This window comes from Centropristis striata, chromosome 10, assembly GCF_030273125.1.
Source record: "Centropristis striata isolate RG_2023a ecotype Rhode Island chromosome 10, C.striata_1.0, whole genome shotgun sequence".
Classification (NCBI taxonomy): domain Eukaryota; kingdom Metazoa; phylum Chordata; class Actinopteri; order Perciformes; family Serranidae; genus Centropristis; species Centropristis striata.
The window spans coordinates 36,985,710-37,012,298 of NC_081526.1; the positions used below are offsets into that span (position 1 = coordinate 36,985,710).

General features: G+C 44.6%; 2 protein-coding genes across 4 annotated transcripts in view; both read right to left on the minus strand.

The window, feature by feature from the left end:
* Positions 1-66: 66 nt before the first annotated feature.
* carf (calcium responsive transcription factor) lies at positions 67-8,255 on the minus strand. Of its 3 annotated transcripts, XM_059342283.1 has the most exons (15): positions 8,184-8,255; positions 6,092-6,168; positions 5,745-6,011; positions 5,509-5,675; positions 5,349-5,427; positions 4,501-4,693; positions 4,324-4,426; positions 4,099-4,242; positions 3,468-3,606; positions 3,300-3,400; positions 2,972-3,116; positions 2,208-2,265; positions 2,008-2,099; positions 1,708-1,924; positions 67-596 (listed from the first exon to the last, which is right to left on the minus strand). In XM_059342283.1, exons 2-15 carry the CDS (start codon positions 6,131-6,133, stop codon positions 523-525), a joined length of 1,821 nt encoding a protein of 606 aa, XP_059198266.1. In that variant the 5' UTR covers positions 6,134-6,168; positions 8,184-8,255; the 3' UTR covers positions 67-522. The 3 variants fall into 3 exon arrangements, with proteins under 3 accessions (XP_059198266.1, XP_059198267.1, XP_059198265.1); XM_059342284.1 differs by lacking the exon at positions 8,184-8,255 and having other exon boundaries at positions 4,501-4,690; positions 6,092-7,470; XM_059342282.1 differs by lacking the exon at positions 8,184-8,255 and having other exon boundaries at positions 6,092-7,470.
* A 2,378-nt stretch (positions 8,256-10,633) lies between these two features.
* Positions 10,634-26,589, minus strand: part of LOC131978685 (titin-like) — a 164,923-nt gene continuing 148,967 nt past the window's right edge. The window contains 20 exon segments of the mRNA XM_059342397.1: positions 10,634-11,705; positions 12,353-12,685; positions 12,922-13,075; positions 13,191-13,508; positions 13,617-18,706; positions 18,806-19,411; positions 19,563-19,868; positions 19,961-20,536; positions 20,667-20,966; positions 21,218-21,520; positions 21,616-22,200; positions 22,304-22,606; positions 22,734-23,036; positions 23,140-23,439; positions 23,558-23,845; positions 24,014-24,607; positions 24,741-25,022; positions 25,288-25,590; positions 25,733-26,038; positions 26,249-26,548. Coding sequence (XP_059198380.1) covers positions 11,413-11,705; positions 12,353-12,685; positions 12,922-13,075; positions 13,191-13,508; positions 13,617-18,706; positions 18,806-19,411; positions 19,563-19,868; positions 19,961-20,536; positions 20,667-20,966; positions 21,218-21,520; positions 21,616-22,200; positions 22,304-22,606; positions 22,734-23,036; positions 23,140-23,439; positions 23,558-23,845; positions 24,014-24,607; positions 24,741-25,022; positions 25,288-25,590; positions 25,733-26,038; positions 26,249-26,548 — 11,843 coding nt within the window. The 3' untranslated portion in view covers positions 10,634-11,412.

Sequence of the window (26,589 nt, forward strand, 5' to 3'; positions counted from 1 at the left end):
AAGTGAAGAGAATCCTTTAGCTATGAGCTATTTTAAAACATAAAATAATGATCTGTAAACAAGAAATGTATCAAAGTGGTCGCAGCCATATTTATTAAATATATAATTATACAATTAACAACACGGATACAGTTCTGTAACAATAAGCAGCTGTAGTGATAACCACACAAACACATCATGAAGTGAGAACATTTTCATCCTACAGTCAAACAAACAAACTCGAGATTATTTACAACTAAGTTCATATTCAGTTTCAAAGTTTCATGTAAATAGAAAATATAAAGCTACGTTTCTCCTCCTGAATTCTTCTGTAAACCATAAAAACTCAGAGATTATTACAGGGAACCTTTATTTACATACCTGATTTTCTTTCATTAATTATTTACATGATACAACTTTGCAGGAGTTTTTTAAATTGATGTCAGTCTTTGTCCTCCTTTAATCTCAGAAGCATGAATGCAGCTGTTTGTCTGTTTGTCTGTGTTTTTGCCACTCTGCTACCCTGAATGTAAAGATATGGATTTAATCTTGGGCTCTTCTAGACTCCTCATGTTCTCCTTCTTCTTCCACCTGAGGCTTGTTCACATCAACCACAGCTGAGAACAAAACACAGATTATAACACTATTCATTTATCTGAATGAAAACTGAGCTCAAACAACTGATTGTTCCCAAAGACACAGGAGCAAAACTGCTCAGGCTAGGAGTTAGCATCTCATTAGCTAACTAGAAAATTTTCTCTGGGGAAATTCTGAAAGGGGGCTACTGCCGGTGTGTGTACACTATGATTAAACAATTAATACTAGTAATGTTATGATAGTATATTATATACAAGGAGCACACCTACAACAAGCATTCATTTTCAAGTATTTCTTTATACCATGCCATTTAACCTCAAAATGTGTGTGTGTTTGTGTGTGTGTGTGTGTAATTAAAATCACATAAAGTTACCTGTGTGTGTGTGCGTGCGTGCTTGTGTGTGTGTATTTTGAGGTTAAAGGGCATAGTTTGAAATCTCTGAAGAATCTCATCATAGTGTACACACACCGGCAGTAGCCCCCGTGGCCCTATCAGAATTTCCCCAGAGAAAATTTTCTAGTTCATTGTTACCGTGTGACATTCTAGAATGTTTACGATGTTAACAATGTGACATTCTATAATGTTAATGATGTGACATTATAGAATGTTAATGATGTGACATTCTATAATGTCAAGGATGTGACATGTCACAATGTGACATTCTATCATGTTAATGATGTGACATTCTATAATGTCAAGGATGTGACATGTCACAATGTGACATTCTATAATGTTAATGATGTGACATTCTAGAATTTTAATGATGTGACACTATAGAATGTTTATGATGTGACATTCTAGAATGTTAACAATGACATTATAGAATGTTAACGATGTGACATTAAAGAATGTTTACGATGTTAATGATGGGACATTCTAGAATTTTAATCATATTAATGATGTGACATTCCGAATGTGTATGGTGTTAACAATGTGACATTCTAGAATTTTAACAATGTCCACGATGTGACATTCTAGAATATTTACGATGTGACATTCTAGAATATTTACGATGTGATATTCTAGAATGTTTACGATGTGATATTCTAGAATGTCAATAATGTGACATTATTGACATTCTAGAGGCAGGCTAGGGGCAGGGCTTAGTGAGGAGCCAGTATAATGATCACCGTGGTCACTGCTGTCAGGAGAGTTGATGATCTGCAGCTGGACGTTCTGTAGAACCAGCTGCTGTGTTCCTCCAGCGAGCTGCTGCTCCTCAGTGAGCTCCATCCCTGGGCCCGACGCCCCTGCTGACTCCCCTACAGGAGTCTGGAGGAAGGGGGAGGGGCTGATAATCGGTGGCAGGGAGGAGGAGAGAGGAGGAGGGAGCGGCTGGAGGATTCCCTGTCAGGAAAATAAAACAATATTTATTTAGAATAAGCTTCGGAGGGACGGAATGTGAAGTGACTGATTAGTGACTCTGTGACCTGCAGCTGAGAAAAGATCTTGGGCTGCAGAGACGAGACAGAACTGAAGAGCTGAACAGCTTCAGGAGACAAAGAGTCCCCGCCGTCCTCCCCTGCAGACACCAGGGACACTTTAACATATAAACAATATTAAACTATTTAGTTTCACTGTTATTATATAACTCCCTTATTATGTGTGTGTGTGTGTGTGTGTGTGTTACCTTCAGCAGGAGTCAGTGTGAAGGTCTCCATCAGAGGGTCAGTACTGTCTTCTGTCCACTGGAGGGAGACACAAATAAACACAACCTGTTTTAAAAAATGTGCTGGAAGAAACAATTTGTACTTTGACTACAAATCTGAAGTACTATTATCCAGTATTATACTATTATTCTACCAGTATATTTATATATATATATATATATATATATATATATATATATATATATATATATATGTATATATATATATATATATATATGTATATATATATATATATATATATGTATATATATATATATATATATATAAACTGTTTCTTAACATCTCAGAGGAAAACATACAGTTTTCTGCACCTCATTTATCTCACAGGTTACTGTATACAATGAAAAACATATGATGCTGTAATGCAAAGAAGGTAAGTGAGAAACTACAACATTATTATTATTATTATTATTATTATTAATAGGGCCACAGGGCAATCGCACCGAGCACTGGTCCCATACAGCAATAGCTGTAGGGACCAGTGCTACTACTGTTATACTGTGGATTTTTTCTTCTTCCTCTTCCGGACGCAATTTCGTCCCACTACTTGTCCTACAACTTGAAGAGTTGCAGGACAAATTATTATTATTATTGTATTATAATACTAAAACTCTGGTAAAGGAGATTATTAAACATCTGAGATCTTCACCACTAATCTCATAGTTCAGTGTGTGTGTGTGTGTGTGTGTGTGTGTGTGTGTATGTGTGTGCGTGTGTGCGAGACCTCTGCGGGGGCGGCAGTCAGCCCCAGGGCCTTCTGGGATTCGTGGATGTGGTTCTTGATGTCGTTGACGGTGGGGAAGAATCTCAGGTTGTGTCTCTCTGGAAGACCGTCATCACATTTAAACAGCTCCTTCTCCACAAAACGCCTGCACACAAACACACACACACACACACACACACACACACACACACACACACACACACACACACACACACACACACACACACACACACACATATAATGCACACCACTTGAACAGGTGTGTGTGTGTGTGTGTGTGTGTGTGTGTGTGTGTGTGTGTGTGTGTGTGTCAGAGGGTGGGGTCTACCTCAGCTGCTTGCGGATGCTGTACACCTGGTGATGACCTGCAGCCACCAGCTGTCTGATCCGCTCTGACACTCGAGGGTGCAGACGAGATGGGACGCCGTCCTGATGGGAACACACTGTCAGCACGCTGCTAACACACATACACAACGCCGCCAGGTGAGTCTCTTACCTGCTCTCCTGACTCCTCCTCCTCCTCTTCCTCCAGCTGAGTGGGGGGAGGTGGGAGGTCAGGGGGAGGAGGGGGGATGGGGGGCATGTCCACCGTGTGGTACAGGTGAGCTCTGTCTGTGGGGAGCTGCAGGTAAAACCTACACAAAGAAACTCAGGTTTAATCAGGGACTCACACAATCAGTGCTTTGCAAGTGAGTTACAGGTGTGTGGCCTCAGGTGCAGGCTGCAGACGTGTAGCTGCAAGTGTGTAGCTGCAGGTGTGTTACAGGTGTATAGCCGAAGGTGTGTTACAGGTGTGTTACAGGTGTGTTACAGGTGTGTAGCTGCAAGTGTGTTACAGGTGTGTAGCTGCAGGTGTGTTACAGGTGTATAGCCGAAGGTGTGTTACAGGTGTGTAGCTGCAAGTGTGTTAGAGGTGTGTAGCTGCAGGTGTTTTACAGGTGTATAGCTGCATGTATGTTACAGGTGTGAAGCTGCAGGTGTGTTACAGGTGTGAAGCTGCAGGTGTGTTACAGGTGTGTAGCTGCAAGTGTGTTAGAGGTGTGTAGCTGCAGGTGTGTAGCTGCAGGTGTGTCTCAGGTGTGTTCTAGGTGTGTTACAGGTGTGTTACAGGTGTGTAGTTGCAGCACCTGATGACCCCTCCGGTCTCCAGGTCCTGGCTCCTCAGACTCCTAAAGGCTTTCTCCTGCTCCTGTCTCACTGTCTTCCTGTCTGTGCTCGGCTCTGTGGGAACTCTGAACTCTGGAAACTTTCGGACTTTCTTGATGTAGATCCTGAAACAGACGACAGGGTGATGTTTCTCAATCACACACACACACACACTCGTAGAGAAGCTGTGTGTGTGTGCTGGTTACCTGGCGGGACAGGTGGCTCTGTAGGTCGGTTCACAGCTCCTGCTCGGCTGCAGTCCTCTCCTGCGAGGGCCGAACTGACACTCCATTACTATCGCTCTGCTACCTGACACACACACACACACAATATTATTATTGTTATTATCACTGTCAGTATGATAATAATAATGGTGGACGTGCCTGTGTTGATGAAAGGGATGCCGTCGTAGGGGACGTACTGAGACTTCCACATCAGTCTGGTTGCAGGTTTGTCCACAGACGGAGACTGCCGCGTCCCGAACACGGAGCCTGTCTGCTGCTTGTGGAGCAGCAGGACGGCCTCCAGCTCCGCCTCGGAGCAGCAGAACCCGCGGTACGAGTCTCCCAGCTTCTGCTGACACGACAGCACCAGAGTCACATACAATGCACACACACACATATAATAATATAGCTGCAGGAGTGTTACAGGTGTGTAGCTGCAGGTGTGCTATAGGTGTGTAGCTGCAGGTGTGTTCCAGGTGTATAGCTGCAGGTGTGTAGCCGCAGGTGTGTTACAGGTGTGTAGCTGCAGGTGTGTTACAGCTGTGTAGCTGCAGGTGTGTAGCTGCAGGTTTGTTACAGTTGTGTAGCTGCAGGTGTGTTACAGGTGTGTAGCTGCAATTGTTTTACAGGTGTGTAGCTGCAAGTGTTTTACAGGTGTGTAGCTGCAAGTGTTTTACAGGTGTGTAGCTGCAGGTGTGTTACAGGTGTGTAGCTGCCGGTGTTTTACAGGTGTGTAGCTGCAGGTGTGTTACAGGTGTGTAGCTGCCGGTGTGTTACAGGTGTGTTAAAGGTGTGTAGCTGCAGGTGTGTTACAGGTGTGTATCTGCAGGTGTGTTACAGGTTTATATATATATGTAATATATATAAACATGGCTTCATTCTGAACCTATTTCACATGTAAACAAAACATTTGGGATCTGAATTAGATCTCATTTAAGTAAACAAACAAACATCAGTGAAACAGCTGACTTTAACTTTTCAACAATATGATTTGTGTTCAAACCAACCTGAACATTACGGAGTCTGAGCGCCCAGCTGGGGGAGCCGCAGAGTGCTGGCTTCACACGAGCAGAAACATCCACGCTGCTGAAACACACACACACATAATTATAACACACACACACACACACACACACACACACACTTTCAAAGAATATTTAAACCAACCTGCCGTTGTCCGTCTGCTCTCTGCTGACATCACAGTGGTCTGATGACGTCACTGCTCTTCTGGGACCTGCTGCGCTGCTGGAGATCACAGCCAGCTGGGATCCTGACAGCTGATTGGACGGGATGACAAACACCTCCCTGCCCTCTGATTGGCCCGTCACGATCACCTGACACAGAAAAACACCTTTAATTTAAAAAGAACAATCTACAAACTGATGATTAAGAAGCAGTCTCACCATGCGCTCAGCGAGCAGCGCCTGACCCTGCTGCTGCACGATGATCAGCTGACTGTGACACGCTGCGGTGGGCGGGGCCAGCAGCTGTGATGTCACGCAGGTGTCAGCGGCCAGGTCGGAGGGGGCGGGGCCAGCTGCAGGAGAAGGAGCATTTGATTCTGTGGCCACTGTGGCTGCAGCTGGAGGGGCGGGGCTTAATGCAGCACCTGTCTCAGGTGAGGGCAGCGAGAATGCAGAGCCAAGCAGTAGGTGCGAGCCGACTGCAGACTGGAGAGAACAACACCTGATGGCTTCTCTCTGTTTTCAACAAAGTCAAACCTGAGCCTGTGAGCCTGAGAGTGTCTCACCTGTTCAGGTTCAGGACCGCTGACATCATCATCCATCTCCATGGTAACTGCCTACAGTCAGGTGACATCATCACCTCCTTCATCCAAGGAGAAAATAAAACAGATCATTTTTTAATTCTGTATCTTAAACACTGATAATTAATTAATCTGATGATTCATATCGATTCAGTGTTTTTTTCTGATGTCTGTAAAAAAATAAAAATAAACATTTGTATCTGGAGCTGCAAGTATCATTGTAAAATGTGTCAGAGGCTCTGCTCCTCAGCACCGCCTGTGATGTTTAACGTCACATCAGAATTCCATTCAAGAAATCAGACATTTATATATATATATATATATATATATATATAGAGAGAGAGAGAGACTGTATCCCAAATCAGACACATCTGTAATGGTGCGCTTTCTGGTGTTTTCACGGTCATTTCAAATAAGATCGCCACCACCAGTGGAGGTATAATTGATTTATACATATTTAACAATCTACATGTGAAATTTAATGTATGTACATAGGAATTTCCATGTCTAATTACAATACAAAAATAAATTTGATGAGAGAAAGCAGTAAGAACACTCGGGCGACATCCTTAAAAGTACACCTGTATTTGATGTGTTGATAACGGTGGTTGATAACAGAGATATTTATTTGGCTTACCCAGAAACATCCAATTTCCCCCAAAAACCTCAAAAGCCCCCATTGTTTGATTGTTTTACAGTGAGGAGATGGAAATGTCCAATGTGGGATACAGTTTGCTCACGGCTAATTCACCGGCGTTACCGTCCTTTTACCGACTCCGGTAAACCCGAGGCTAATGTACACGGTTAAAACAATATACAGTCTGAAAGACAAGAAGTTAGACTCTAGTTTCACATCATTAAATTATTTGGAAGCATAACATGATAATTTATATTAGTATTTAATGTGAAATTTTGATAGAATCTTATTCGAACTGTGTCCTATTAGGGACACAGTTACGATACATAACTTTGTTCTCACTTATTGTCAAACGTAAACTACTCATGAATAAAATCTCAGAATAAATAATAGATGAGCAGGACCGACTCTTTGATTCGGCATGTGTGTTACAGCGATAACTTTTAGTCTGTGATGTTTAAAGTATAAAACACCAGGAAAACTATTTTTTCTTCTTAATAACAAGATTCATACACTTTTTCAGTGGTCAAATTCAAGCACTTTCAAGGACTTTCAAGGTCCATTTTCAAACTTTTCCAGTACCTTACAACGGTTGTAAGTTGCATGTTTCAGATGAGTACTTACATGCTAAAAGGGGTAATTTCACTCAACCATACCAACATCGATGGTATTACGCTTTTAACAACCAAAAGTACAGTTTGCTAATCTCAATATTCAATTTAGTATTTTTTTTTAATTGAACATGTGATTATCTATATAATATATATATATATTATATATATATATATATAATATATATATATATATATATATTTATTTATATATATAATAGTCAGATTGCAAGAGAAATACAGTAAGAATGTCAAGCATTTTCAAGCACTTTATCCAAAATGCAAGCACTTTTCAAACCTTGAAAATACAACATTAAAATTTAAGTATTTTCAAGGATTTCAAGCATCCGTATAAACCATAGACTGTATAAAATAGTAATAAATGTGTGGTTGATATGTTATATATGTTAGATATGTTATCTGGGGCAGAATTCATTCATATTTACTAAACTCTCACCTAACTTAAGCCTGTTAAGTCAATAAATGTCTTTATGATCTCAGACTGAACGTTTCAAATGTTTACAGTTTAGTTTGTAGGTCCGCCATGTTGGCTAACACGTTAGCACTGTGAGCTAACAGCGTCTCCGGTTAAACTGTCCGTTAACAAACGATAGCTTAGCTGCCGTTAGCCTCCGTTAGCTACGTAAGCTGCCGTTAGCTACGTTATCTGCCGTTAGCTACGTAAGATACGTTAGCTGCCGTTAGATAAGTAAGCTACGTTAGCTGCAGTTAGCCACCGTTAGCTCCTGGTGCTAACCCGCAGACTGAGACAAACTCTGTGGGCTGACCGTCTTATCTGAGAGAGAAAATGAAAACGAGTCTACTGAACCTCGTCTCCATCTTTCCTCCTCCTCTTCCTCCTCCTCCTCCGTCACTGCGGACACTTCGCCTTTCGCCTTTCAACGGCAGGAAGTTTGTCCCTCTGAGGACACCGTGGACTGGGTCCAGTTTTTTTTTTATGTTTACAGCTGCCGTAGAAACACTATTTTAAGTATTTACCAAGGTTATAATAGTTTGGGATTTTTCATTAGTTTTAGTTTTAATTTCGTTGTGAATTTTTGTTTTCAAATTCAGTTAGTTTTAGTTAGTTTTAAGAGTGAGTTTTCTAGTTTTACTTTAGTTTTTATTTTTTTTAAATGCTTAGTTTTAGTTTAGTTTTTATTAGTTTTAGTGTTAGTTTTAGTTTTTTTGTAATGGGCTATGTGTTGGGTGCGAGATTCAAAGTGGTCATAATAAATTGTGCCTTTATTTCCTTTGGTTTATCATCTCAGCCCCAATAAGGTTATTAACTGTTTTGAATTTTGGTTCTAGTGTAAACATCCCAGTCTCAGTAAACATATTCACCATGTGTTGCATGTTCAAATAGAAACACTGAATTATGAATGAAAAAAGTTGACAAAAACGAAAACTAAGGACATTTTCACTATAATTTTAGTTAGTTTTAGTTAGTTTTGTAACCACAAAATACAGTTTCAGTTAGTTATCGTTTTTTTAAAAACTCTAGTTTTTATTTTTATTTCAGTTAACGAAAATGTTTTTTCAATTCTAGTTTTCGTTATTTCGTTAGTTTTCGTTAACTATAATAACCTTGGTATTTACAACTTAGAAGTTTTATTCTCACACACTTAAACAACTGCGACAACTTCCATTCTCCATCTTAGAAACACATGTTACAAAAAAGTGTTTTGGTAAAGGACTGGTCTCCCGGTTTTATAACATGTTGGTTGAAAACCATAAGGAAAACTCTGATAGTAAAAGACAGGAGTGGATACAAGACTAAGAAGATATTTCACCCACTGAATGGAGTAAAATATGTTTAAAAACACACACTCAAACCATTAACACTCGTTTGAGAATGGTACAATTTAATTGGATAATGCGAACATACATCTCCCCTGTACAATTAAATAAATTTGATCCTAATACACTTGATCTATGTTTTAAATGTAACAGTTACCAGGGAACATTATATTACTGTTTATGAAAATGTGTGTTAAAGTATATTTCTCGGATCACAACTTCCCCTACCTTTTTGCCCTGAGTTATGTATTTTAGGTATTTATCCAGATCTATGTACTTTATCTTGTAATGAAAGAAAAATGGTTGACTTTTGTTTCCTACAGGCCAAACACTGTATTGCATTATGTTGGAAGAATGTTGGCTGCCCCTCTTTTAAACACTGGTTAAATAACTTAACATCGAGTTTGGCTCTTGAAAAACTGACCTATATTGTTGGAAGGAGGGCTTCTGAATTTTATAACATTTGGAAGATATTTCTGGAACTGTTGAGGAATGGAGATATGGACAATAAGATAATGAAAAATATCTAATTTGTTGTTGGGAATGTAACCTACAGTAAGAATACTCACCACAGTTTATTTCATGTATTTGTTTTTGTTATCTACATTTATTAAATTATTTATTTGTTTTGGTCCTTTTCAGAATTATTGATATTTTAATTATTGTTTTTATTGCTGCCATATGTTTGTGAAGTTTTGTTTGTTGGATGTTGTTATATTAACACAAAAAACAATAAATATATGTTTAAAAAATGTTTTTCCCTCTGATATTAATGGAATGTAAAGCAATACTTGGATACTTTATTGTAGTAAAAGTACTAATACCACACACAGCAGTAACAGTACAAAAGTATACTTAAAGTATTAATATAAAAATACTGATTGTTTTACATATTCTAAATATATTATTATTGATACATTTATGTAAACAGCTTTTGTGTGCTTTAATATATAAAAATGTGTAATAAAGAGTACAATATTTACCTTTAAAATGTGAGTTACATAAAACAAAATAATATTTGAATAAAGTACCTTGCAGCAAAAATTAAGTATATATTTTCTTATTTGATCAGTTTTTTCATGCATGTAGACATGTTATGAATCAGTCATTTCTGTAACCCCCCACAAATATAATTCCACCCCAAAAGAGCTCCAACCTGCCTGTGAGTGCCTGAGTAAATGTACTCAGTTAAGACAAAAAGAGAATAAAGAGCAGCAGGGTGTAGTGCTGAAATCATGCTTTATTAAATCAGAAATGCATAAAACTCAAGGAGGATGAAATACAGTTCTACATCAACAGATAAATTAAATCAAAGTGCAGGGAAACGCTCGCCTCTATTTTGTGGCGGGCGGTGGCGGGCCCGTGGCGAAGCGCCCTGACTCCTGACACGGTGAAATGACTAAAAGCTAGAAACACTCCAACACACACACACACACACACAGCTATCCTCCGAGAGACGGCGCTGCTCCTGCACGGCAGAGCCGCTGCCGGCCTCCTTTCTTCTTCATGGCCAGGAGATGGTACGTTTTGGAGGAGCCGGCACGACTGTCCCGTGCAGGAACAGCGCTCTTAAAATTAAACGATCTAAACGCTGAGGGCGCAGGCCGCGGGCGCTCTCAGCCGGTCTTCAAGTCGTGGTGTGACACAGTCAGTCGGAGCACAAGGCCAGTTCATGCTGCGTACGTGAGGGACGCACACAGCACTCAGGGCCTTACGCTCACGGTACAACTCATAGGAAACTGTAATATCGCACGTAGACGTCACGTGTCCAAAATAATAATTAGTCTTACTGTTTCAGAACGTCAACAGGGAGCCTCTCTACCTGTTGAGGCAATCTTAGACGTCAACTTATCGTTGAGGCACAGAGTTTCGTTTCTTGCTTTGACAGGGTATTCGTTCATGGGGAAACTTTCTCCTGTTGAAACATTTGTTCTTTTGTTTCAGTTAATATATTGTCATAAATAACAATGCATACATTTCCCATAACCGTTAAATTCGGCTATATACATTATGTACATGTCACAGAAAAGTGGTTCAAAAATCCTAAGTCATATTGTCCAATATGGCACATTTTATAACAACTTTAGACTTTAGTCTAGTTTGGCATAAATTAATGTCAAGTTTGGTACAAAAATAGTTCATATTTACAAGAACAGAAATCCAGATCTTTATCCCGTAAGATTATCGTTGCTAATTCACTAAATAAAAAGGTTCTGGAAGAGGGAAAAGGGGATATAAATTATTATTATTATTTTTTTTTACATGGACCGAATGTGAACGTTGACGGTTGCAGAGTCGGAGCCGAGCTCATTGGACAGCCGCAGCGTGTAGGCGCCGGCGTCGCTCTCCTTCACCGCAGAGATCACCAGCGTGGACAGCTCCGTCGTGTTCTCCACGTGGCACCGCTCGTTCCCGTTGGGCAGGGTCCGACCCGAGCGGACCCACTGCACGCTGGGGGCGGGGTCTCCGGAGAACATCCCCGCCACCGTCAGGGACTTCCCCGGCTCGGCGCTGATGTTCAGCGGCAGAGCTTCAATCTTGGGTGGCGTGCCTGCGGAAGGAGAGCGAGGTCAGGGGCGAGCCATTTAAACTTGTTAAATAATGCATGATTATGACAAAAGACAACATCACAGTCACAGAAATGAGCCACAATTTCAATTTGATTTTAATGTCACACTTCACAGACCCAACCTTGTCCTGCACCACCTGTTTGAAACTGTAGTCCTACCTGTTCTTTACTGAATGTAGACAAAAACTACATTTCCCAGCAGCCCAGACTCATGTTTGGCGGGATAATATTACAATTATTTTCATTTTCCTACATTTTTTTATCATGCACAAATGCTTTATTATGTGCATGACAATTACAATTTTAAGTAGTTCAATTTGCTTTTCATTGAGAGTTAAACTTTCCAAGGAAGAACAAATTCACACTTTTAGAAATACATTACTGTCTGCTGTTTGATTGTTATCAGAAGTATTTGTTTACGTGTTTATTTGAATGAAAACAGTGGCTTATTTTTGGTGACTGGAACGTTACCATCAGTGCAAAAGTCTCAAAGGTCAACAGACAATTACAATGAGCAGGATTTAATCTCACAATCCATCTTTACTCACAAAGATACTTGGATCATTCAAGGCCCGTGTTCTGTTGTTCTGTTACCGACAGATTCAGGCAACTTTTAAAATGCATCTCACCTGTTTTCGTCCCTGTGGTGAGGGCTCTCAGCGAGGAGGACGAGGCCTCGGCATGCGAGTGAGTGGACATTTCCATCATTTGGCTGCTGGAGCTCATAGAAACCTTTGACTCAGCCATCATGGCAGACATGCTAGTCGCAGACATGCTCTCAAAGGAATACTCGGCGGCAGCAGCAGCAGCAGAAGAGAAGGAACTGCTACTGAAACTGCCGGCCTGCATGGACGCTGCCTCCATACGAACTGATGAGCCACATAAAGCTTTCTGCATGCTGGCGGCAGCTTCAGAAGCTCTTTGCTCCACAATAATCATTTTTGTTGGTTCTTCAACAAGAGCTGTGAGAATGCAACGACAAGCACATCTCATGTCACAATGTGCACAACAACAGTACAGTGTGTGCAGACAGCGTAAGCTGGGTGCTCAGGTGCCTCGGCTTTCCACTGAAGGATTTCAATTTAGAATTTGTCTTTGGTGCAATTTTTTTTCATCACAAATTTTAGTATCCAGGCCAATTAAATACACTGATACAGTGTGTTTAATTGTGTTGCGTCAAAGTGCAGTTGTAACTTACTGAGGACGTTGAGGGAGAGTGTTGTAGAGCACTGTCCAAACTGGTTCTTGGCTTTTATCGTGTATTTCCCACTGTAAGCAACTGTGGCTTCACAAATCTCCAGAGTGTACACAGTCTGAGAGCAGCTCAGTCTGATGTTAGAAGAGACAGATATCTGCAGTGAGAGAGAGAGAGAGAGAGAGTCATGTTCAGTCTGTGTCTGAATGTCACTACAACTAATATCTCGTCTCTATTGCCAAACCAACATCTTTCTGGAGAAGACTACTCACAATCATATTGTCCTTCAGCCACTCCACTTCAGGGGCAGGCTGTCCTGCAACTTCACACATGAATTTGACATTTTGTCCTTCATCCACAATCTGGGACCTGGGCTGCACCAGGAAGTGGGGTGCCTCAGAGCGCTGACTCGTGACCACGGTGTCGAGCTGACACCGGACGGTGACGGTGCAGGATGTTGATGCTGATCCGGCACCGCTGGTGGCAGTGCACTTATACAGCCCGCTGTCAGAGACCTCCAGGTCATAGATCTCCAGATAAGCTGAGCCATGCTCCTCAAAGACTTCATACTTCCCACCCTGAGACAGAACCTGTCAATCAGGAAAAGATGTTTCAGTTGATAACCAATGCAAATGTGTCACTTTATGTCTTTAAATCATTTTAATGAACAACATAGTTTAAGTATCAGAGCATGTTACCTTTCCATCCTTCCTCCACAAGATCTCAGGTTTGGGCTCTCCGGTCACCTTCACTGACAGCTTGACGACAGAGTCGGTGGCTGCAGTGACATCGCTCAGTCCCACTGAGAAGGACGGCTTCTTTTCAAGAGTCGGTGACATCACTCTCTTTGGTGACTTGATTGGAGAAGTTGGTTCCTTCTCAGATGGAGTTGGGGACTTTGGAGTGGGAGACTTTGGTGTTGGGGACTTTGGTGAGAATGGAGACTTGACTCTCTGAGGTGACTTGATTGGCTCGGGGGACTTGACTCTCTGAGGAGATTTGACTGGTTCGGGGGATTTGGCAAGAGGAGACTTGGCCTCTGGGGAGGTGACTCTGGGAGGGGCGACTACTTTCTCCTTGGACTCAGACTTGCGGATGGTCAAAGTGAAATGAGCCTCTTGTTTGCCTCCGGTGTTTTCCACCAGCAGAGTGTAGCTGCCTTCATCCGACGTCTCTACAGCAGAGATCTCGAAGGAGGAGCTGAGTTGAGTGGAGGTGATGTGGTGACGGGCAGAAGAACCAATAACTGTTCCTTCGCGCAGCCAGGTGATAGAAGGTGCTGGTTCACCATCCACATCACACTCGAACCTGGCGAGGCTTCCCTCCTCCACAGTCAGGGACTGAGGCTTGGTCAGGATCTTGGCAGGGACACCAGGCTTCTCCCTTCGCTTCTCAACAACAGTGGTGGTCTCTTTAACACTTTCAGTCACACTTTCCTTCACCGTTGTTGTTGTTGTTGTTGATTTTGAGGAGACGTGATACACATCTGTTCTGGTCATTTCTGGCAGATGGGAGGATGGGGGCTCTTCATCTTTGCGGAGTGAAGAGAAGGCAGCATATTCTGCTCCTGCCACATCTAATGTGGCATAGTCAGAAGTTTCTCCTAAGGAGTTCTTGCAGACCACACGGTAAGTGCCGGCATCTTCAGTCACACAGTTGTTGATTTGGAGTGTCAGAACTCCGCTGATGTTGGTCATGTGGTATTTGCTAGTCTGAGAAATCTGTTTTCCATTGTGGTACCACTTGACCTCAGGGTCTGGTTTAGACTGGACATTCAGGGTAAACTTTGTGTTGGAGCCATAGGGTATGCGGTGAGAGCGCAGCCTGATGGTGATGCGTGGGCTGTGGTCGAGGCTGAAGGGAGCTTGTGTCACCACCTCAAACTTTCTTTCCACTGATTTCCTCTCCGATCTCAGAGCCTGCTTCCTCTCCTCATACCTGGAGGCAAAGTCGACCCTGGGAAGGGTCACGTCTGTCTTGGCTTTTTCTGGGGTAGGAGATCTCCTCCTGACATGTTCAGCCATTTGGACCTTTTTGATCGGTTTAGGAATATATTCAGAAGTGAAAGCTGTCAGGTGCTCAGATTCAACAGCCTCAGACATTGTTGCAACAGTGACATGTGCTTCCTTTTTGAAGCTTCGAGTCTTCTCCTCAAACTCAATGCGCTTGAGTTCAGTCTTGTAGGATGAGATTCTCTGAGCCGTTGTGTGTGGGCGCAGCAGCTCCTGGTCTTCTCTCTCTTCGTACACCCTCTGCTTCTGTTTTTGAGGTCTGTGTGTGGCTTTGTCGTGACGTTGGCGGAGGTCAACAAAACTCGGGCCAGCCTCATATTTAGATGGAATACGGTAGGAGTCATATCTGCAAATTTCTTCTCCCTCTTCGTCGTCACTGTAGACTCTTCTAGGAGATGAGGGGCGCAGGGCGGACAGCTCAAAGCGAACCGGGCTGAGGCTGGGGGGAGAAGCAGAGTAACCAAGCTCCAGCTCATCCTCCAGACGAAGCCTCTCCTCCTCAGTTTTCTTCATCGACAAGTACTCCTTCACAGGCAGCAGCAGCTCTTCGTCTGACAGGTCGCCCAGGGACCTCCTCCTGATCCTGTGGTAAGCATCTATCTCAGGGGAAGGAGTGCGGTGCCTTGCGGGCCTCACAGTCTCCAGGTCATCCTGAGTCATGGATGAGATGCGCCACTTCGGCTTGTACTGGTCCTTGATCCTAATAGGCACCTCATAGAACTGCTCCCACCTGGAGAGGCGAATACGCTTCATCCTCTTCTGCCTGATTTTATCCATTGGCTCGGGGAACTCATACTGATCCCGCAGCTTCTTGTACCATTTCATGTCAGACAGAGGCTGGAAGTGTTTGATTTCCACATCTTCTTCAAGAACAGCCGGGTTAATGACACGAGGAGCGGGGACGTCATAAGGCATACGAAGCCTCTTCTCATCTGCCCGCTTCTTTCTCTCCTCTTTTTCTTTCTGTATTTCAGCCTCAGTCTTTTCACCCTTCTTGGTGGTCACAGCAGGTTTGAACATGGTGGCGGCCTCCCTGACAGCTTGTACCGCTGCGGGTGGGAGAGGTATGCACACAGTGTCGGACAAAATCTGAGACAGCCTCACCTTTTTTTCTAATGCCTCCTTTTCAGCCTGTGCTAACTTCTCCTTTGCACTCAACTCATATTCCTTCTTTACGTGGGTGACACGTTCCACTTTGAGTGTGGCCTGGCAACTGGCTGATCCAGCAGAGTTGGTTGCAGTTACTCTGTACACACCAGAGTCTTCAGGGAGAGTGTCTTTCACATGAAGGATAAAGTAATCCAGACCCTCATGGACGACCTCAATAGATGGTCCAAAGGCTAGCGGTGTGCCATCCTTCTCCCACTTAAGTTCTGGATGGCCGGATACTCTGATCTCAAAGCGCACATTCTGGCCCTCCCTGCACTCAACATTTGCCAGCAAGCGCTTGAACATGGGCCTCAGGGTGAGGTCTGCCGGTTTTGGCCGAGGAACGACAGTAAGACGAGCCTTGCAGCTGTCGTCACCATACCTGTTCCGGGCCACAACACTGTACTCTGCATCATCCTCATCCTCGAGTTTGTGGATAATCAGCTGGTATAGGCCCTTGTCGCTGATGAAGGTGTATTTTTTGTCATCGTCTCCAGGGATGAGCTTCTGTCCAGATTTGTGCCAGACGACACGAGGCTCAGGGTGAACAGTGATGGTCACGCCAAAGCGCACATCCTCGCCCCTGTAGGCCGTGTGGTTGACCAGAGGAAGGGTGAACTCTGGGGGCTTCTGGAGCATTCTGGCAGTGTCGACCCTACGCTTTGTCCTCTTGACCACACGGGTGGTGAAGAAGTCGCGGTAAGATCTAACACCGTTGATGAACAGCTCTGCGTAGGCGCTGTCCTCACCATACTCATTCACAATCTTGCATCTGTAAGTGCCATCATCTGCTCTTGTGACTTTGTTGATGGTGATTACAGCCAGGCCATCCTCATACTCAATCTCATACTTATCACCAGCTTCAAGCTGCCTGACGCCACAGTACCATGTCACTTCAGTAGAGCCATCATAGTTGTCAATGTTGCAGATGAATTTCACTTTGTCTCCTTCATTTGCCACTGCATGGCCAATCTGGCCTCCAATGGGACCGTGTTCAAATGGTGCAATCTTCACCTTGGCGACAAAGACACCACGCTGGGATCTGATGGAGCCACCGCTGGCCACACGAGCTGCAGAGACAACAGTGTTCCACTCTTTCCTCACCATCGTCTGGTAGTATCTCTTATGCCTTCCGGTTTGCATGGCTCTGGTGCTGATCTCCTCTGCAGGCTTGGTCAGCCAAGGATGCGCCAGAGCCTCAGCAGCAGCCATACGATGCTTGCGTTCCTTTGTCATGAGGCGGTCTGTGAAGTCTAATGCCTCGACACTGACCTGCTTGAAGGACTCGTCATCATAGCTGTAAGCTGCATTGGAGATGTTGTCAATCATCTGTTGGTTGGTCTCAGCTGTGAAAGGATTAAGTCCACTGAGGAGCACGTAGGCAAGGACACCAACTGACCACATGTCAGTGACAGTGCTAACCATGTCACACTGGTGGATCTCAGGGGCAGCGTACTCTGCAGTGATATACTGGACCTTGATTATGTCTCCAGGAGTCAGGTGTCTTGACTGGCCCAGCTCAATAATCTTCACATTAGAGCTGGTTCTAGTTGTGTACACAATGTTCTCAGGTCTGATATCAAAGTGTCCGTAACTCTCCGCGTGCAGGAACTCAAGAGCGGAGCAGATCTGCCTGATGTAGTTGACAATCTCACGCTCATTTAGCTCAAACTCAGCTGTGTTCAAGCGCTCAAAGATGTCAACGCCAGAGATAAAGTCATAGATCAACACCAGCTCCTCAGGACTGTCGAAAGACTCATGGAGGAGGAGGTAGTTGGTATGTTTTGCCAGATTTAGTGTTGCAATTTCCTTCTTGACTATGGCTTGATCGGCGCCTCTCACTTTGACAAATTTAGCCATGCGGGTCTTCTCAGAGCTCTTGTCAACACAGCGATGAACAATGCCAAATTGACCTCTGCCCAGTTCCTCTGCAATAGCATATTTGTTGTGCATATTCTTGGCATCGGAGTGGACCTTGCCCTTGGGGACACGTCCAGTATCGTCAACCTCCCTGTCATAGAGCAGAACTCTTGATTTGTCCTCCTTGGTCATGACAGGTCCACTGGTCTCAGATGGAGCACTCTGTCCAAACTTGTTCTCAGCGATAACTCTGAACTGATAACTGGTACCTCCAAACAGATTGATGACAGTGTAGCGGGTGTCACGGGACTGGGCAACACGCTCCCACCTCTCTGCAGTGGTGGGGCACTTCTCAATGATGTAGTTGATGACCCTGCTGCCTCCATCATTTGCTGGGGCCACCCAGTTCAGTGAGACTGAGTCTCTGGAGACATCGCTGGCTTTGATGCCACGTGGAGGATCAGGAACGTCAGCAACATCCAACTCAACGGTCTGCTGGTCGATGCCAAATCTGTTCTTGGCACAGACAATGTAGAAACCAGCATCCTTCTTTTCCACTCCATTGGGGAACACCAAAGATGTGAATGATCTGGTGACAATGACCTGGTAGTGACCATTGCTGTCAATAAGATCTTGTCCCTTCTGCCATGTGATGACAGGATCTGGTTTGCCGCCAAATGGAATCTTGATATTGATCACTTCTCCACGCAGGGCAGGTATGGCTTCCTTGTCCTTCAGGTTCTTTGGAAGGTGGATCTTGGCAGGGACTAGAAAGGAGAGAAAGTAGTTTAATATAAATATTTGGTTATAAGTCAGTGTCAGAAAACAGTGGTCTGGATGGAAAAAGTGGGTCTCTAAGTGCTTACCTTCAACATCCAGAGAGACCGTGGCACAGATGGAACCTCCCTGGTTGGTGGCCCTGATCTGGTACACGGTGGAGTCTTCCTCATCAGCCTCAGTGATGACCAGCTGGTGGTAACCTCCCTTGAACTCCTGGATCTTGATCTTCTTTCCATCAGAGTGTATCTCCTTTCCTCGTCTGAACCATTTAATCACAGGCTTGGGCTGCCCAATGATCTTGCAGACGAGTGTGGCATTGCTCTTGTACTTGACACTCATGTTCCTCAGCTCCTCCTTGAAGGCGGGAGCACGGACGTCGACAGCAGTGGCTGGAACCATGGGAGCAGTCTCTTCGCTGTAGTCGCTCTGTCCTCCAAGGTTCTCGCACTTCACACGGAAGATGCACTCAACGCCCTCGGTCAGACGTTTGACAGAGAACACCGTCTGTTTGATCTCGTCCGTGGTCACCGGAGTCCAGTCGCTCCATTCCTTCTTGTCCTTCTTGAACTTCTTCTCAAGGCAGTAGCTCTTAATCTTTGAGCCTCCGTCACTAAGTGGAGGCTTCCAGGAAACTACGCAGGAGTCCTTGGTGATACCAGAAACAACTGGCGACAGAGGTGGTGATGGTTTCTCTGTGGACACAAATGTCAGAAACCATTGTGAGAACTTTTGGAATGTACTTGAGTTTCTCTTTCCATGTAATGTAATGTGATGTATCATAGTTTTATGCATACAATTAAGACATGAACTTGTGATTGATTTTGGATATTGATTTCAACTTACCCAGTTGGCTCTTGATAAGGATAGGGGAAGTAAGTTCCAATGGTTCGCTGTTGCCATAGCGATTCTGGGCGTACACACGGAAGAAGTATCCGGCACTGTCAATGAGGTTAGGTACACGGCAAGATATGCCGTTGATGGATGATGACACCAGTTCCCACTCAGTGCCCTCCTTGTCCTCACGTTTCTCCACAATGTAGTTGGTGATCATGCTGCCACCATCGTCCTTTGGAGCCTTCCAGCTGATGATGACTGAGTTCTTCAGAAGGGCGTCCAGCACAATGGGTCCCTGGGGCATCTCAGGTTTGTCTGTAAAAAGACAAAGTGCATATGAATTTGATTACCAATACTATAAGCTGTACAACGCTGTGTCGAACTTACTGAAGTGTACATGAACATACCGTAAATCTCAACATTAAAGGCAGTCTCAGCCCTGCCAAAGTGGTTGTGCAGTCTGATCCTGTATTTGCCGCCATGAATTCTGCGCTGCACATTCTTGACAACCAGGTGTGTGTAGTGCTCAGTGGTCTCAATGCTGATGTCCTCTGTGTTCTCCAGGGTCTTTGCTCCATGCAGCCACATGATCTTTGGCTCGGGGCGGCCGATATAGACGACGTGGATGCGCAGAGTGGAGCCCAGGCCGGCGTAGTAGGTGTTCTTCAGCTGATAATCAGGGTGGAAGGATGGAGCAGCCTCCAACACCAGAATGCCTGTGGTTTCGGCTTCTCCTGCATCGTTGATGCCCTTGCAGGTGTATTCTCCCTCATCTTCCTGCTGATCGGTCATGATGGACAGTGAGTGGTTGCGGCCATCAGAGCTCATCTCATACTTGCGGGACTCAGCAATCTCCTTGCCGGCATGATACCACTTGATATCAGGGATAGGTCTGCCGATAATCTGGCATTTCATGACGCCAGGCTGGCCAAGCTTAGTAGTTACTTCATCCATTTCCTTTCTCAGGCCTGGTTTAGTTTCAACTGTGCATAAAAACAAGGATGCCTGTTTAGGAAACACTTCACTAATGTCTCAGAGTAAAGTCAATCTGGGAAAGCAAGTTTGGACAATGCTTGCAAATAATTTTCACACAGTTTATTTGAATAAACTCACCGCTCAGTTTGGTCTTGATGCATGTGGCAGTCCTGCGAGGTCTACTCATTCCTGTCTCATTCTCAGCAAACACTCTGAACTCATACTCTGTGGCCTCAGCCAGTCCAGGCATGGTGAACTCCTTTTCCTTCAGTCTCTGCTTGTTGCTCTTCTTCCAGGAGCTCTCAATGGACTTCCTGTACTCCACCCAGTAGCCCAAGACCTCTTTTCCACCATCACACTCTGGAGCTTGCCAGCGGATGGCGATGGAGTTCTTTGTCACGCTGACAATGTCGATCTCGCCTGGTTGACTTGGCTTGTCTGGAAGGAAGAAAACACATTTTTTTTTTTTATTGAAAGTTGTCTTTGTGACTCACTGACACTAACAATAACCACTGTCTTTTGTTTACAGTGCTGTCTGTAAACTCCACTAAAAATACATCTTCCAACCAACTATTGCTGGTCGTCTTGAGTTTGGAAATGTTATTCACATCTGATTGTCTCATGTCCATTAAAATTCTATCAACTACAATAATTACAGTGCTATTAATTATCAGTAAGTGAATGCTTACCGAATGGATCCTTGCATGTGACGGGGTCAGACACAGGACCAGCCTCACTCTCGCCAATGTCATTGACAGCAACAATGCGGAACTGGTAGTCTGCGTCAGGGGTGAGGCCGGGCAGAGTATACATGGTGGAGGTGATCTTGGTCGGGTGGCGGGACCATGTCTCAGCGGACACCGTCTTGTACTCAACAAAGTAGCCGGTGATGGTAGAACCACCATCATCCTTTGGTCTGGACCAGGCCAATGCCACGGAGCTCTTGGTGACATCCATGATCTCTGGTGGAGTGCTTGAAGGCTCTGGGGGGCCTGGATTGAAAAATGCAGATGATTTTTTTTGAGTCAATACTGAATGGTCTCTTACTGTTTGAAGACACTTAGGACTGTAGAAGAGAAATACTTACATAGAGGAGTCTTGGGCACCAGTGGCTGCTCCGACTTCAGAGAGGCGCTGATACCGAACGAGTTTTCAGCCGTGACCTTGAAGTGGTACTCTGTTCCCTCTTTCAAACCCTTGACAACCAGCTGGGTGTCAGTCACTCTGGAGTCCACAGTGTACCACGCATTTCTGGCTACCTCACGTCTTTCTACGATGTAACCGAGGATCTCTGAGCCACCGTCCTCTGTGGGCACCTTCCAAGACAACTTGACAGAGTTGGCCTGGATTTCCTCAAAGACCATTGGTCCCTCTGGAGCACTTGGGCGGCCAATGACCTTCACCTTGATTTGGGCCTTCTTCTTGCCAACCTTATTCTCCAGCAGGAGGTCGTACACACCAGAGTCAGTTCTCTCTGCTCCCTTTATCACTAACTCACTGGCTTCCTCAGTGGAGGCAATCATGGCCTTGGTGGAGACTACACCGCCATCCTTCGACCACTTGCATGTGGGTTGAGGTTTACCCTTGACGGGCACAGACAGTCTGATCACGCCTCCGTGGCGTACCACATACACATCTTTGTATTTCAGCTCCAGGTCATAGTCAGGAGATTCTGGAAAACAATCATAGTTACAACAGTCAAACATTTTTTTCTATTTTAGTTTTAAACAAATACAAATTATCTAATGTTAGGTGAATGTAACAGGTGTCCTTACCCAGCATCTCAGTCACAATGACAGTTCCAGGCACTTCAGCAGGCTCTCCAGAGCCACCAGCGTTGCAGGCCATCACACGGAATTTGAACTCCTCTCCTTGAGGCATTTTGGTAAGGGTGTACTCGCAGATTAGAGATGGTGTGGTGTTACACTTGATCCAGGCCATGGTTCCCACCTTCTGCATCTCAATCAGGTAACCATCGACCCTTGCATCTCCCTCTTCATCAGGGGGACTCCAAGCAAGCGACACGGAGGATTTGGTGGTATCAGTGATCCTCGGGTTTTGAGGACAGCCAGGTGGATCTGAGTGGGGTGGAGAAGATATAATAAGTCTGGACTTACATTTGATACAATTCCACTTTAACTATGAATTCAGTTTCATTGCCAAAGCTAAATATCACAAGGTTTTCTTTAAAACCTGTTTCCTTACCAATGGGATCTGTTGCAACAGCTGGTTTGGATAACAGACTTGGTTTGCCTGTTCCTCTGGCATTGATGGCTGTGACTCTGTGTTCATACTCCAGGCCCTCGATCAGCTCTGTAGACCTGTATCTGGTCATGGTAATGGGATTCTTGTTAGCGCGCACCCATCTGTCAGACCTGACTTCTTTGCGCTCGATGATGTATCCAGAAACCTCAAGGCCACCATCTTCATCTGGTGGGTTCCAGGCCACAGTCATGCCATCACGAGAAACATCAAAGACGGTTGGACGGCCAGGAGGTCCAGGTACATCTGTGGAGGGGAGTGAACATGTTACCATAATTCTCTTGACATAATTCTGTCTGTAAAAAGCAGTGGATAAATGCCTAACCTTAAAAAAAGCAAATAGTCTTACCCTTCAAGCTCCTGCAGGTGGCAACCTCAGATTGCAGGAATTCTCCGGTGCCGTATCGATTAATAGCAGCTGCACGGAAGACATACTCATCTCCCTCAATCAGATTCTCAAACTTGAAGGTTGGTCGGCTGACAGAGTCGCAGACAGGCACCCAGCCGGGTCTGTGAGCGTCACGCTGTTCTACTGCGTAGCCACTAATGGGAGCTCCGCCATCTCTGGCCGGAGGATCCCAGCTGCAGGTGACGGTGGTGGCATCGATCTCATCGAACCTGATAGGTCCCATTGGTTCATCAGGTTTCGCTGGTTCAAAGGAATTAATAGAATTCATGATTACATTCAACTTGATTGCCTAAAATGTAAATAAAATACTTGGTATTGATATGGAATCAACTTGACTTTATGAGGCCTGGTTGCTTACAGAGGATAATGACTTTGATGACCTCGGTGAGAAGACCAACGGCGTTCTTCACCTCCAGGGTATAGTCCCCGGTGTCGTCGATAGTCGTGTCAGTCATGGTCAGTTTGGAGAATTTGCCAGTGCTCTTGATCTTGACACGGTCTGTGACTTTCATCTTGTTGTCTGCGAAGTACCAGGAGCAGACGGGAGGAGGCCTGCCAATGATGGGCAGGTCCAGTTCCAGAGTCTTACCAGCCAGGACATTGACAACCTTCTGAGGAATACTGGTGAAGTCCACCACAGGCATGACTGGAAAGGAAAAAGATGATTAACAGATTAACAATAGCTCAGAAAAAACCCCAAAAAACTTTTCCTTGATAAGCATTTTTAATTTCACATCTCTTTTAATTAAATATCCAAAAGATAACACATAAAATATTTATTAACATGTTATGTGTGATGGCAGGTGCCTGTTACCTCTCTGTTCCTGTACAGTGATTGCAGTAACCAGCTCTTTGGGCTCGCTGGCTCCTCTGCTGTTGGTTGCTTTGATTCTGAACAAGTACTGCTCGCCCTCATTAAGCTTCTCGATCGTGTGCTCGAAGTCTGTGGTCTTCAGCGTGGCCACCTTCATCCACTTGTCAGTGCCAAACTTGCAGGCTTCAATGATATAGCCTGTCAGTCTGCTGCCACCATCATGCTCAGGCTTCTCCCAGCCCAGGGTGACTGTGGTCTTGGTGACGTCGATCATCTCCAGCTTGTGTGGTGAAAGAGGCACCTCGCAAACCAGGATGACATCAGGAGTCTCACAGGGCTCACCAATACCATAGATGTTCTCAGGGAGGACTCGGAAGTAGTAGAGCATGCCCTCCATCAAGTTGTCGATCTTGTAAGATGTCTTGCTGCACTTGGAGGTGACGGTTTTGTAGGCTCTCATGGAGGCCTCGCGCCTCTCAATGATATAGTTGTTGACAGGAGCACCACCGTCCACTGTTGGAGCTTCCCAGGAAATGGTTGCAGACTCTTTGGTCAACTCCTTGATTTTGATTGAACCAGTTGGTCCAGGAGTATCTAACAATAAAAAAAATATTTGGTTAAAATATAATATTCACAAAAGCTACAATGAATGGCAACTTAAATGTTCTAGTTATTTTAAAATTGTCATAAAATTGAATTCAGCTCTTATATATATTCATTGACTTACCGTAGACCTTGACCAGAATGTTGACTTCCTGTTTTCCAGCAGAATTCTCAGCCACCAGCGTGTACTTCCCAGCATCATAGCGGTGGACCCTGTCGATGATGAGTGTGGTGGAAGTGGTGGTGATGTCAATGAAGCCTCTGTTGTGGAGGTCAACACCAGGCTTGCTCCAAGTGATGGCGGGAGTGGGTCGACCAGTGACATTAACGAACAGGCGGAGTGATCCACCGGCACGCAGGCAGATGGTCTTCTTCAGGTCATCGTGCAGCTCAAAGTCAGGAGTTTCTGTATGAGAAAGGGATAATTAATATATGGTTTGAAACTGTGAGAATTTAAATGTTACCATGTAATGAAAGACTTGTGATTAATATTTACTATATATATATATATATATATACATATATATATATTCTGTGAAGTGAAAGGAAACCAAATTCAAACCTGTTGTGCATGTTGACTTTTAGATGGGATTATCTGATGTCATGTTCTTTCTTAAATCATGTGCAGCTTTTTTGATTTAAAGCACACAAATGTACATCTCTTCACTTACCAATTCTCTCCACTGGCTCGGTCTCAGCACAGGGTTCACTGATGTCTCCTGTGCCGTTGATGTTGATGCCGGCCACTCTGAAGCAGTACTTCTTGCCTGCAGATAGTCCAGTCACCACATACTCTGCAGTACGCAAGGTCTTTTCGTGGGCCTTCTTCCATTCCTCTGCTCCAGCTTCCTGCATCTCCAGGATGTAGCCGATCACGTCAGCTCCTCCGTCCTCTACAGGGCGAGACCAGGCCAGGCTGATGCTGTCAGCGTGGGTATCGGTGATACGAGGGATAGAAGGAGCAGCAGGGGTGCCTAAGAGGAGAAGATACAGGAATGAAGATCAATAGATCTGTGATATCTACTAAATACAGACCTATAAACATCAGGTTTAAACATTTAAGACCACCTGTCAGGTCTCTTTTTTTGAAATTTTATGTTAGGCATTCAGACTTACATTTTGGTGGTCTGCAGACAACATACAGAGACACCTCGCTGGGTTCGCTCTCTCCAGCCTTATTGATTGCAGTGACTCTGAATTGGTAGATGTTGCCTTCAGTCAAACCAGAAACCTTCAGTAGGGTGTCCAGGAAGGCTCCATCCCGGTTCACCTTCACCCATCGGGCACTCTTTCTCTCGTGCCTTTCAACCAGGTAATGGATCAGTGGGCTGCCGCCATCGCTCTCCGGCTTCAGCCACTGGATGGTGGCAAAGTCCTTTCCTGACACCACAATCTCTGGGGCACCAGGAGGAGACGGCACAGCTGGAGGAAAGGAAAAGTGATTCAGTGTGAGAGGTTTACAAAAATGTAATTTGTTTATTTTAGTCTTTTCATTTGTTTGCTCTCCGGAATTTCAGGCAGAATCTTTCTTGCCTTCTTCTAAGTGGGATCCTTGTTTGAAAATAAACATGTTTGTCCATCTTCTCGAGATTTTTGGAATATTATTCACAATGATCTGACAGCTGCACTTACTGAAAGTGTTTCTTGCAACCATGGGCTCTGACTGCAGGTGGACTCCAGGTCCGTACTTGTTGACACCCCTGACTCTGAATAGGTACTCTGTGTTCTTGAACAGTCCAGTGATGTTGCAGGTCAGCTCCTTGCACTCTGCTTGCATGATGACCCAGTTCAGCCTGTTGGTGTCACGCCTTTCCACGATGTAATAGGAGACGTCGTCGCCGCCATCTTCAATAGGAGGCTTCCAGCTCAGTGTGCAGGACTCCTCTGTGATCTTGCTGATCTCGATGGAGCCTTCACACACTCCAGGGGTGTCTGTAAAAGGTGCGCTCGTTGTAAATCGCTTAGGATAACCA

Coding starts and splice junctions, on each gene's coding strand:
- carf (XM_059342283.1), bottom strand. CDS start 6,133: ATGGAGATGGATGATGATGTCAGCGGTCCTGAACCTGAACAG. Junction 4,694..5,348: donor TCAGACTCCGTAATGTTCAG/GTTGGTTTGAAC, acceptor CTGTCGTGTCAG/CAGAAGCTGGGAGACTCGTA. Junction 3,607..4,098: donor GAGACCGGAGGGGTCATCAG/GTGCTGCAACTA, acceptor TTCTTTGTGTAG/GTTTTACCTGCAGCTCCCCA.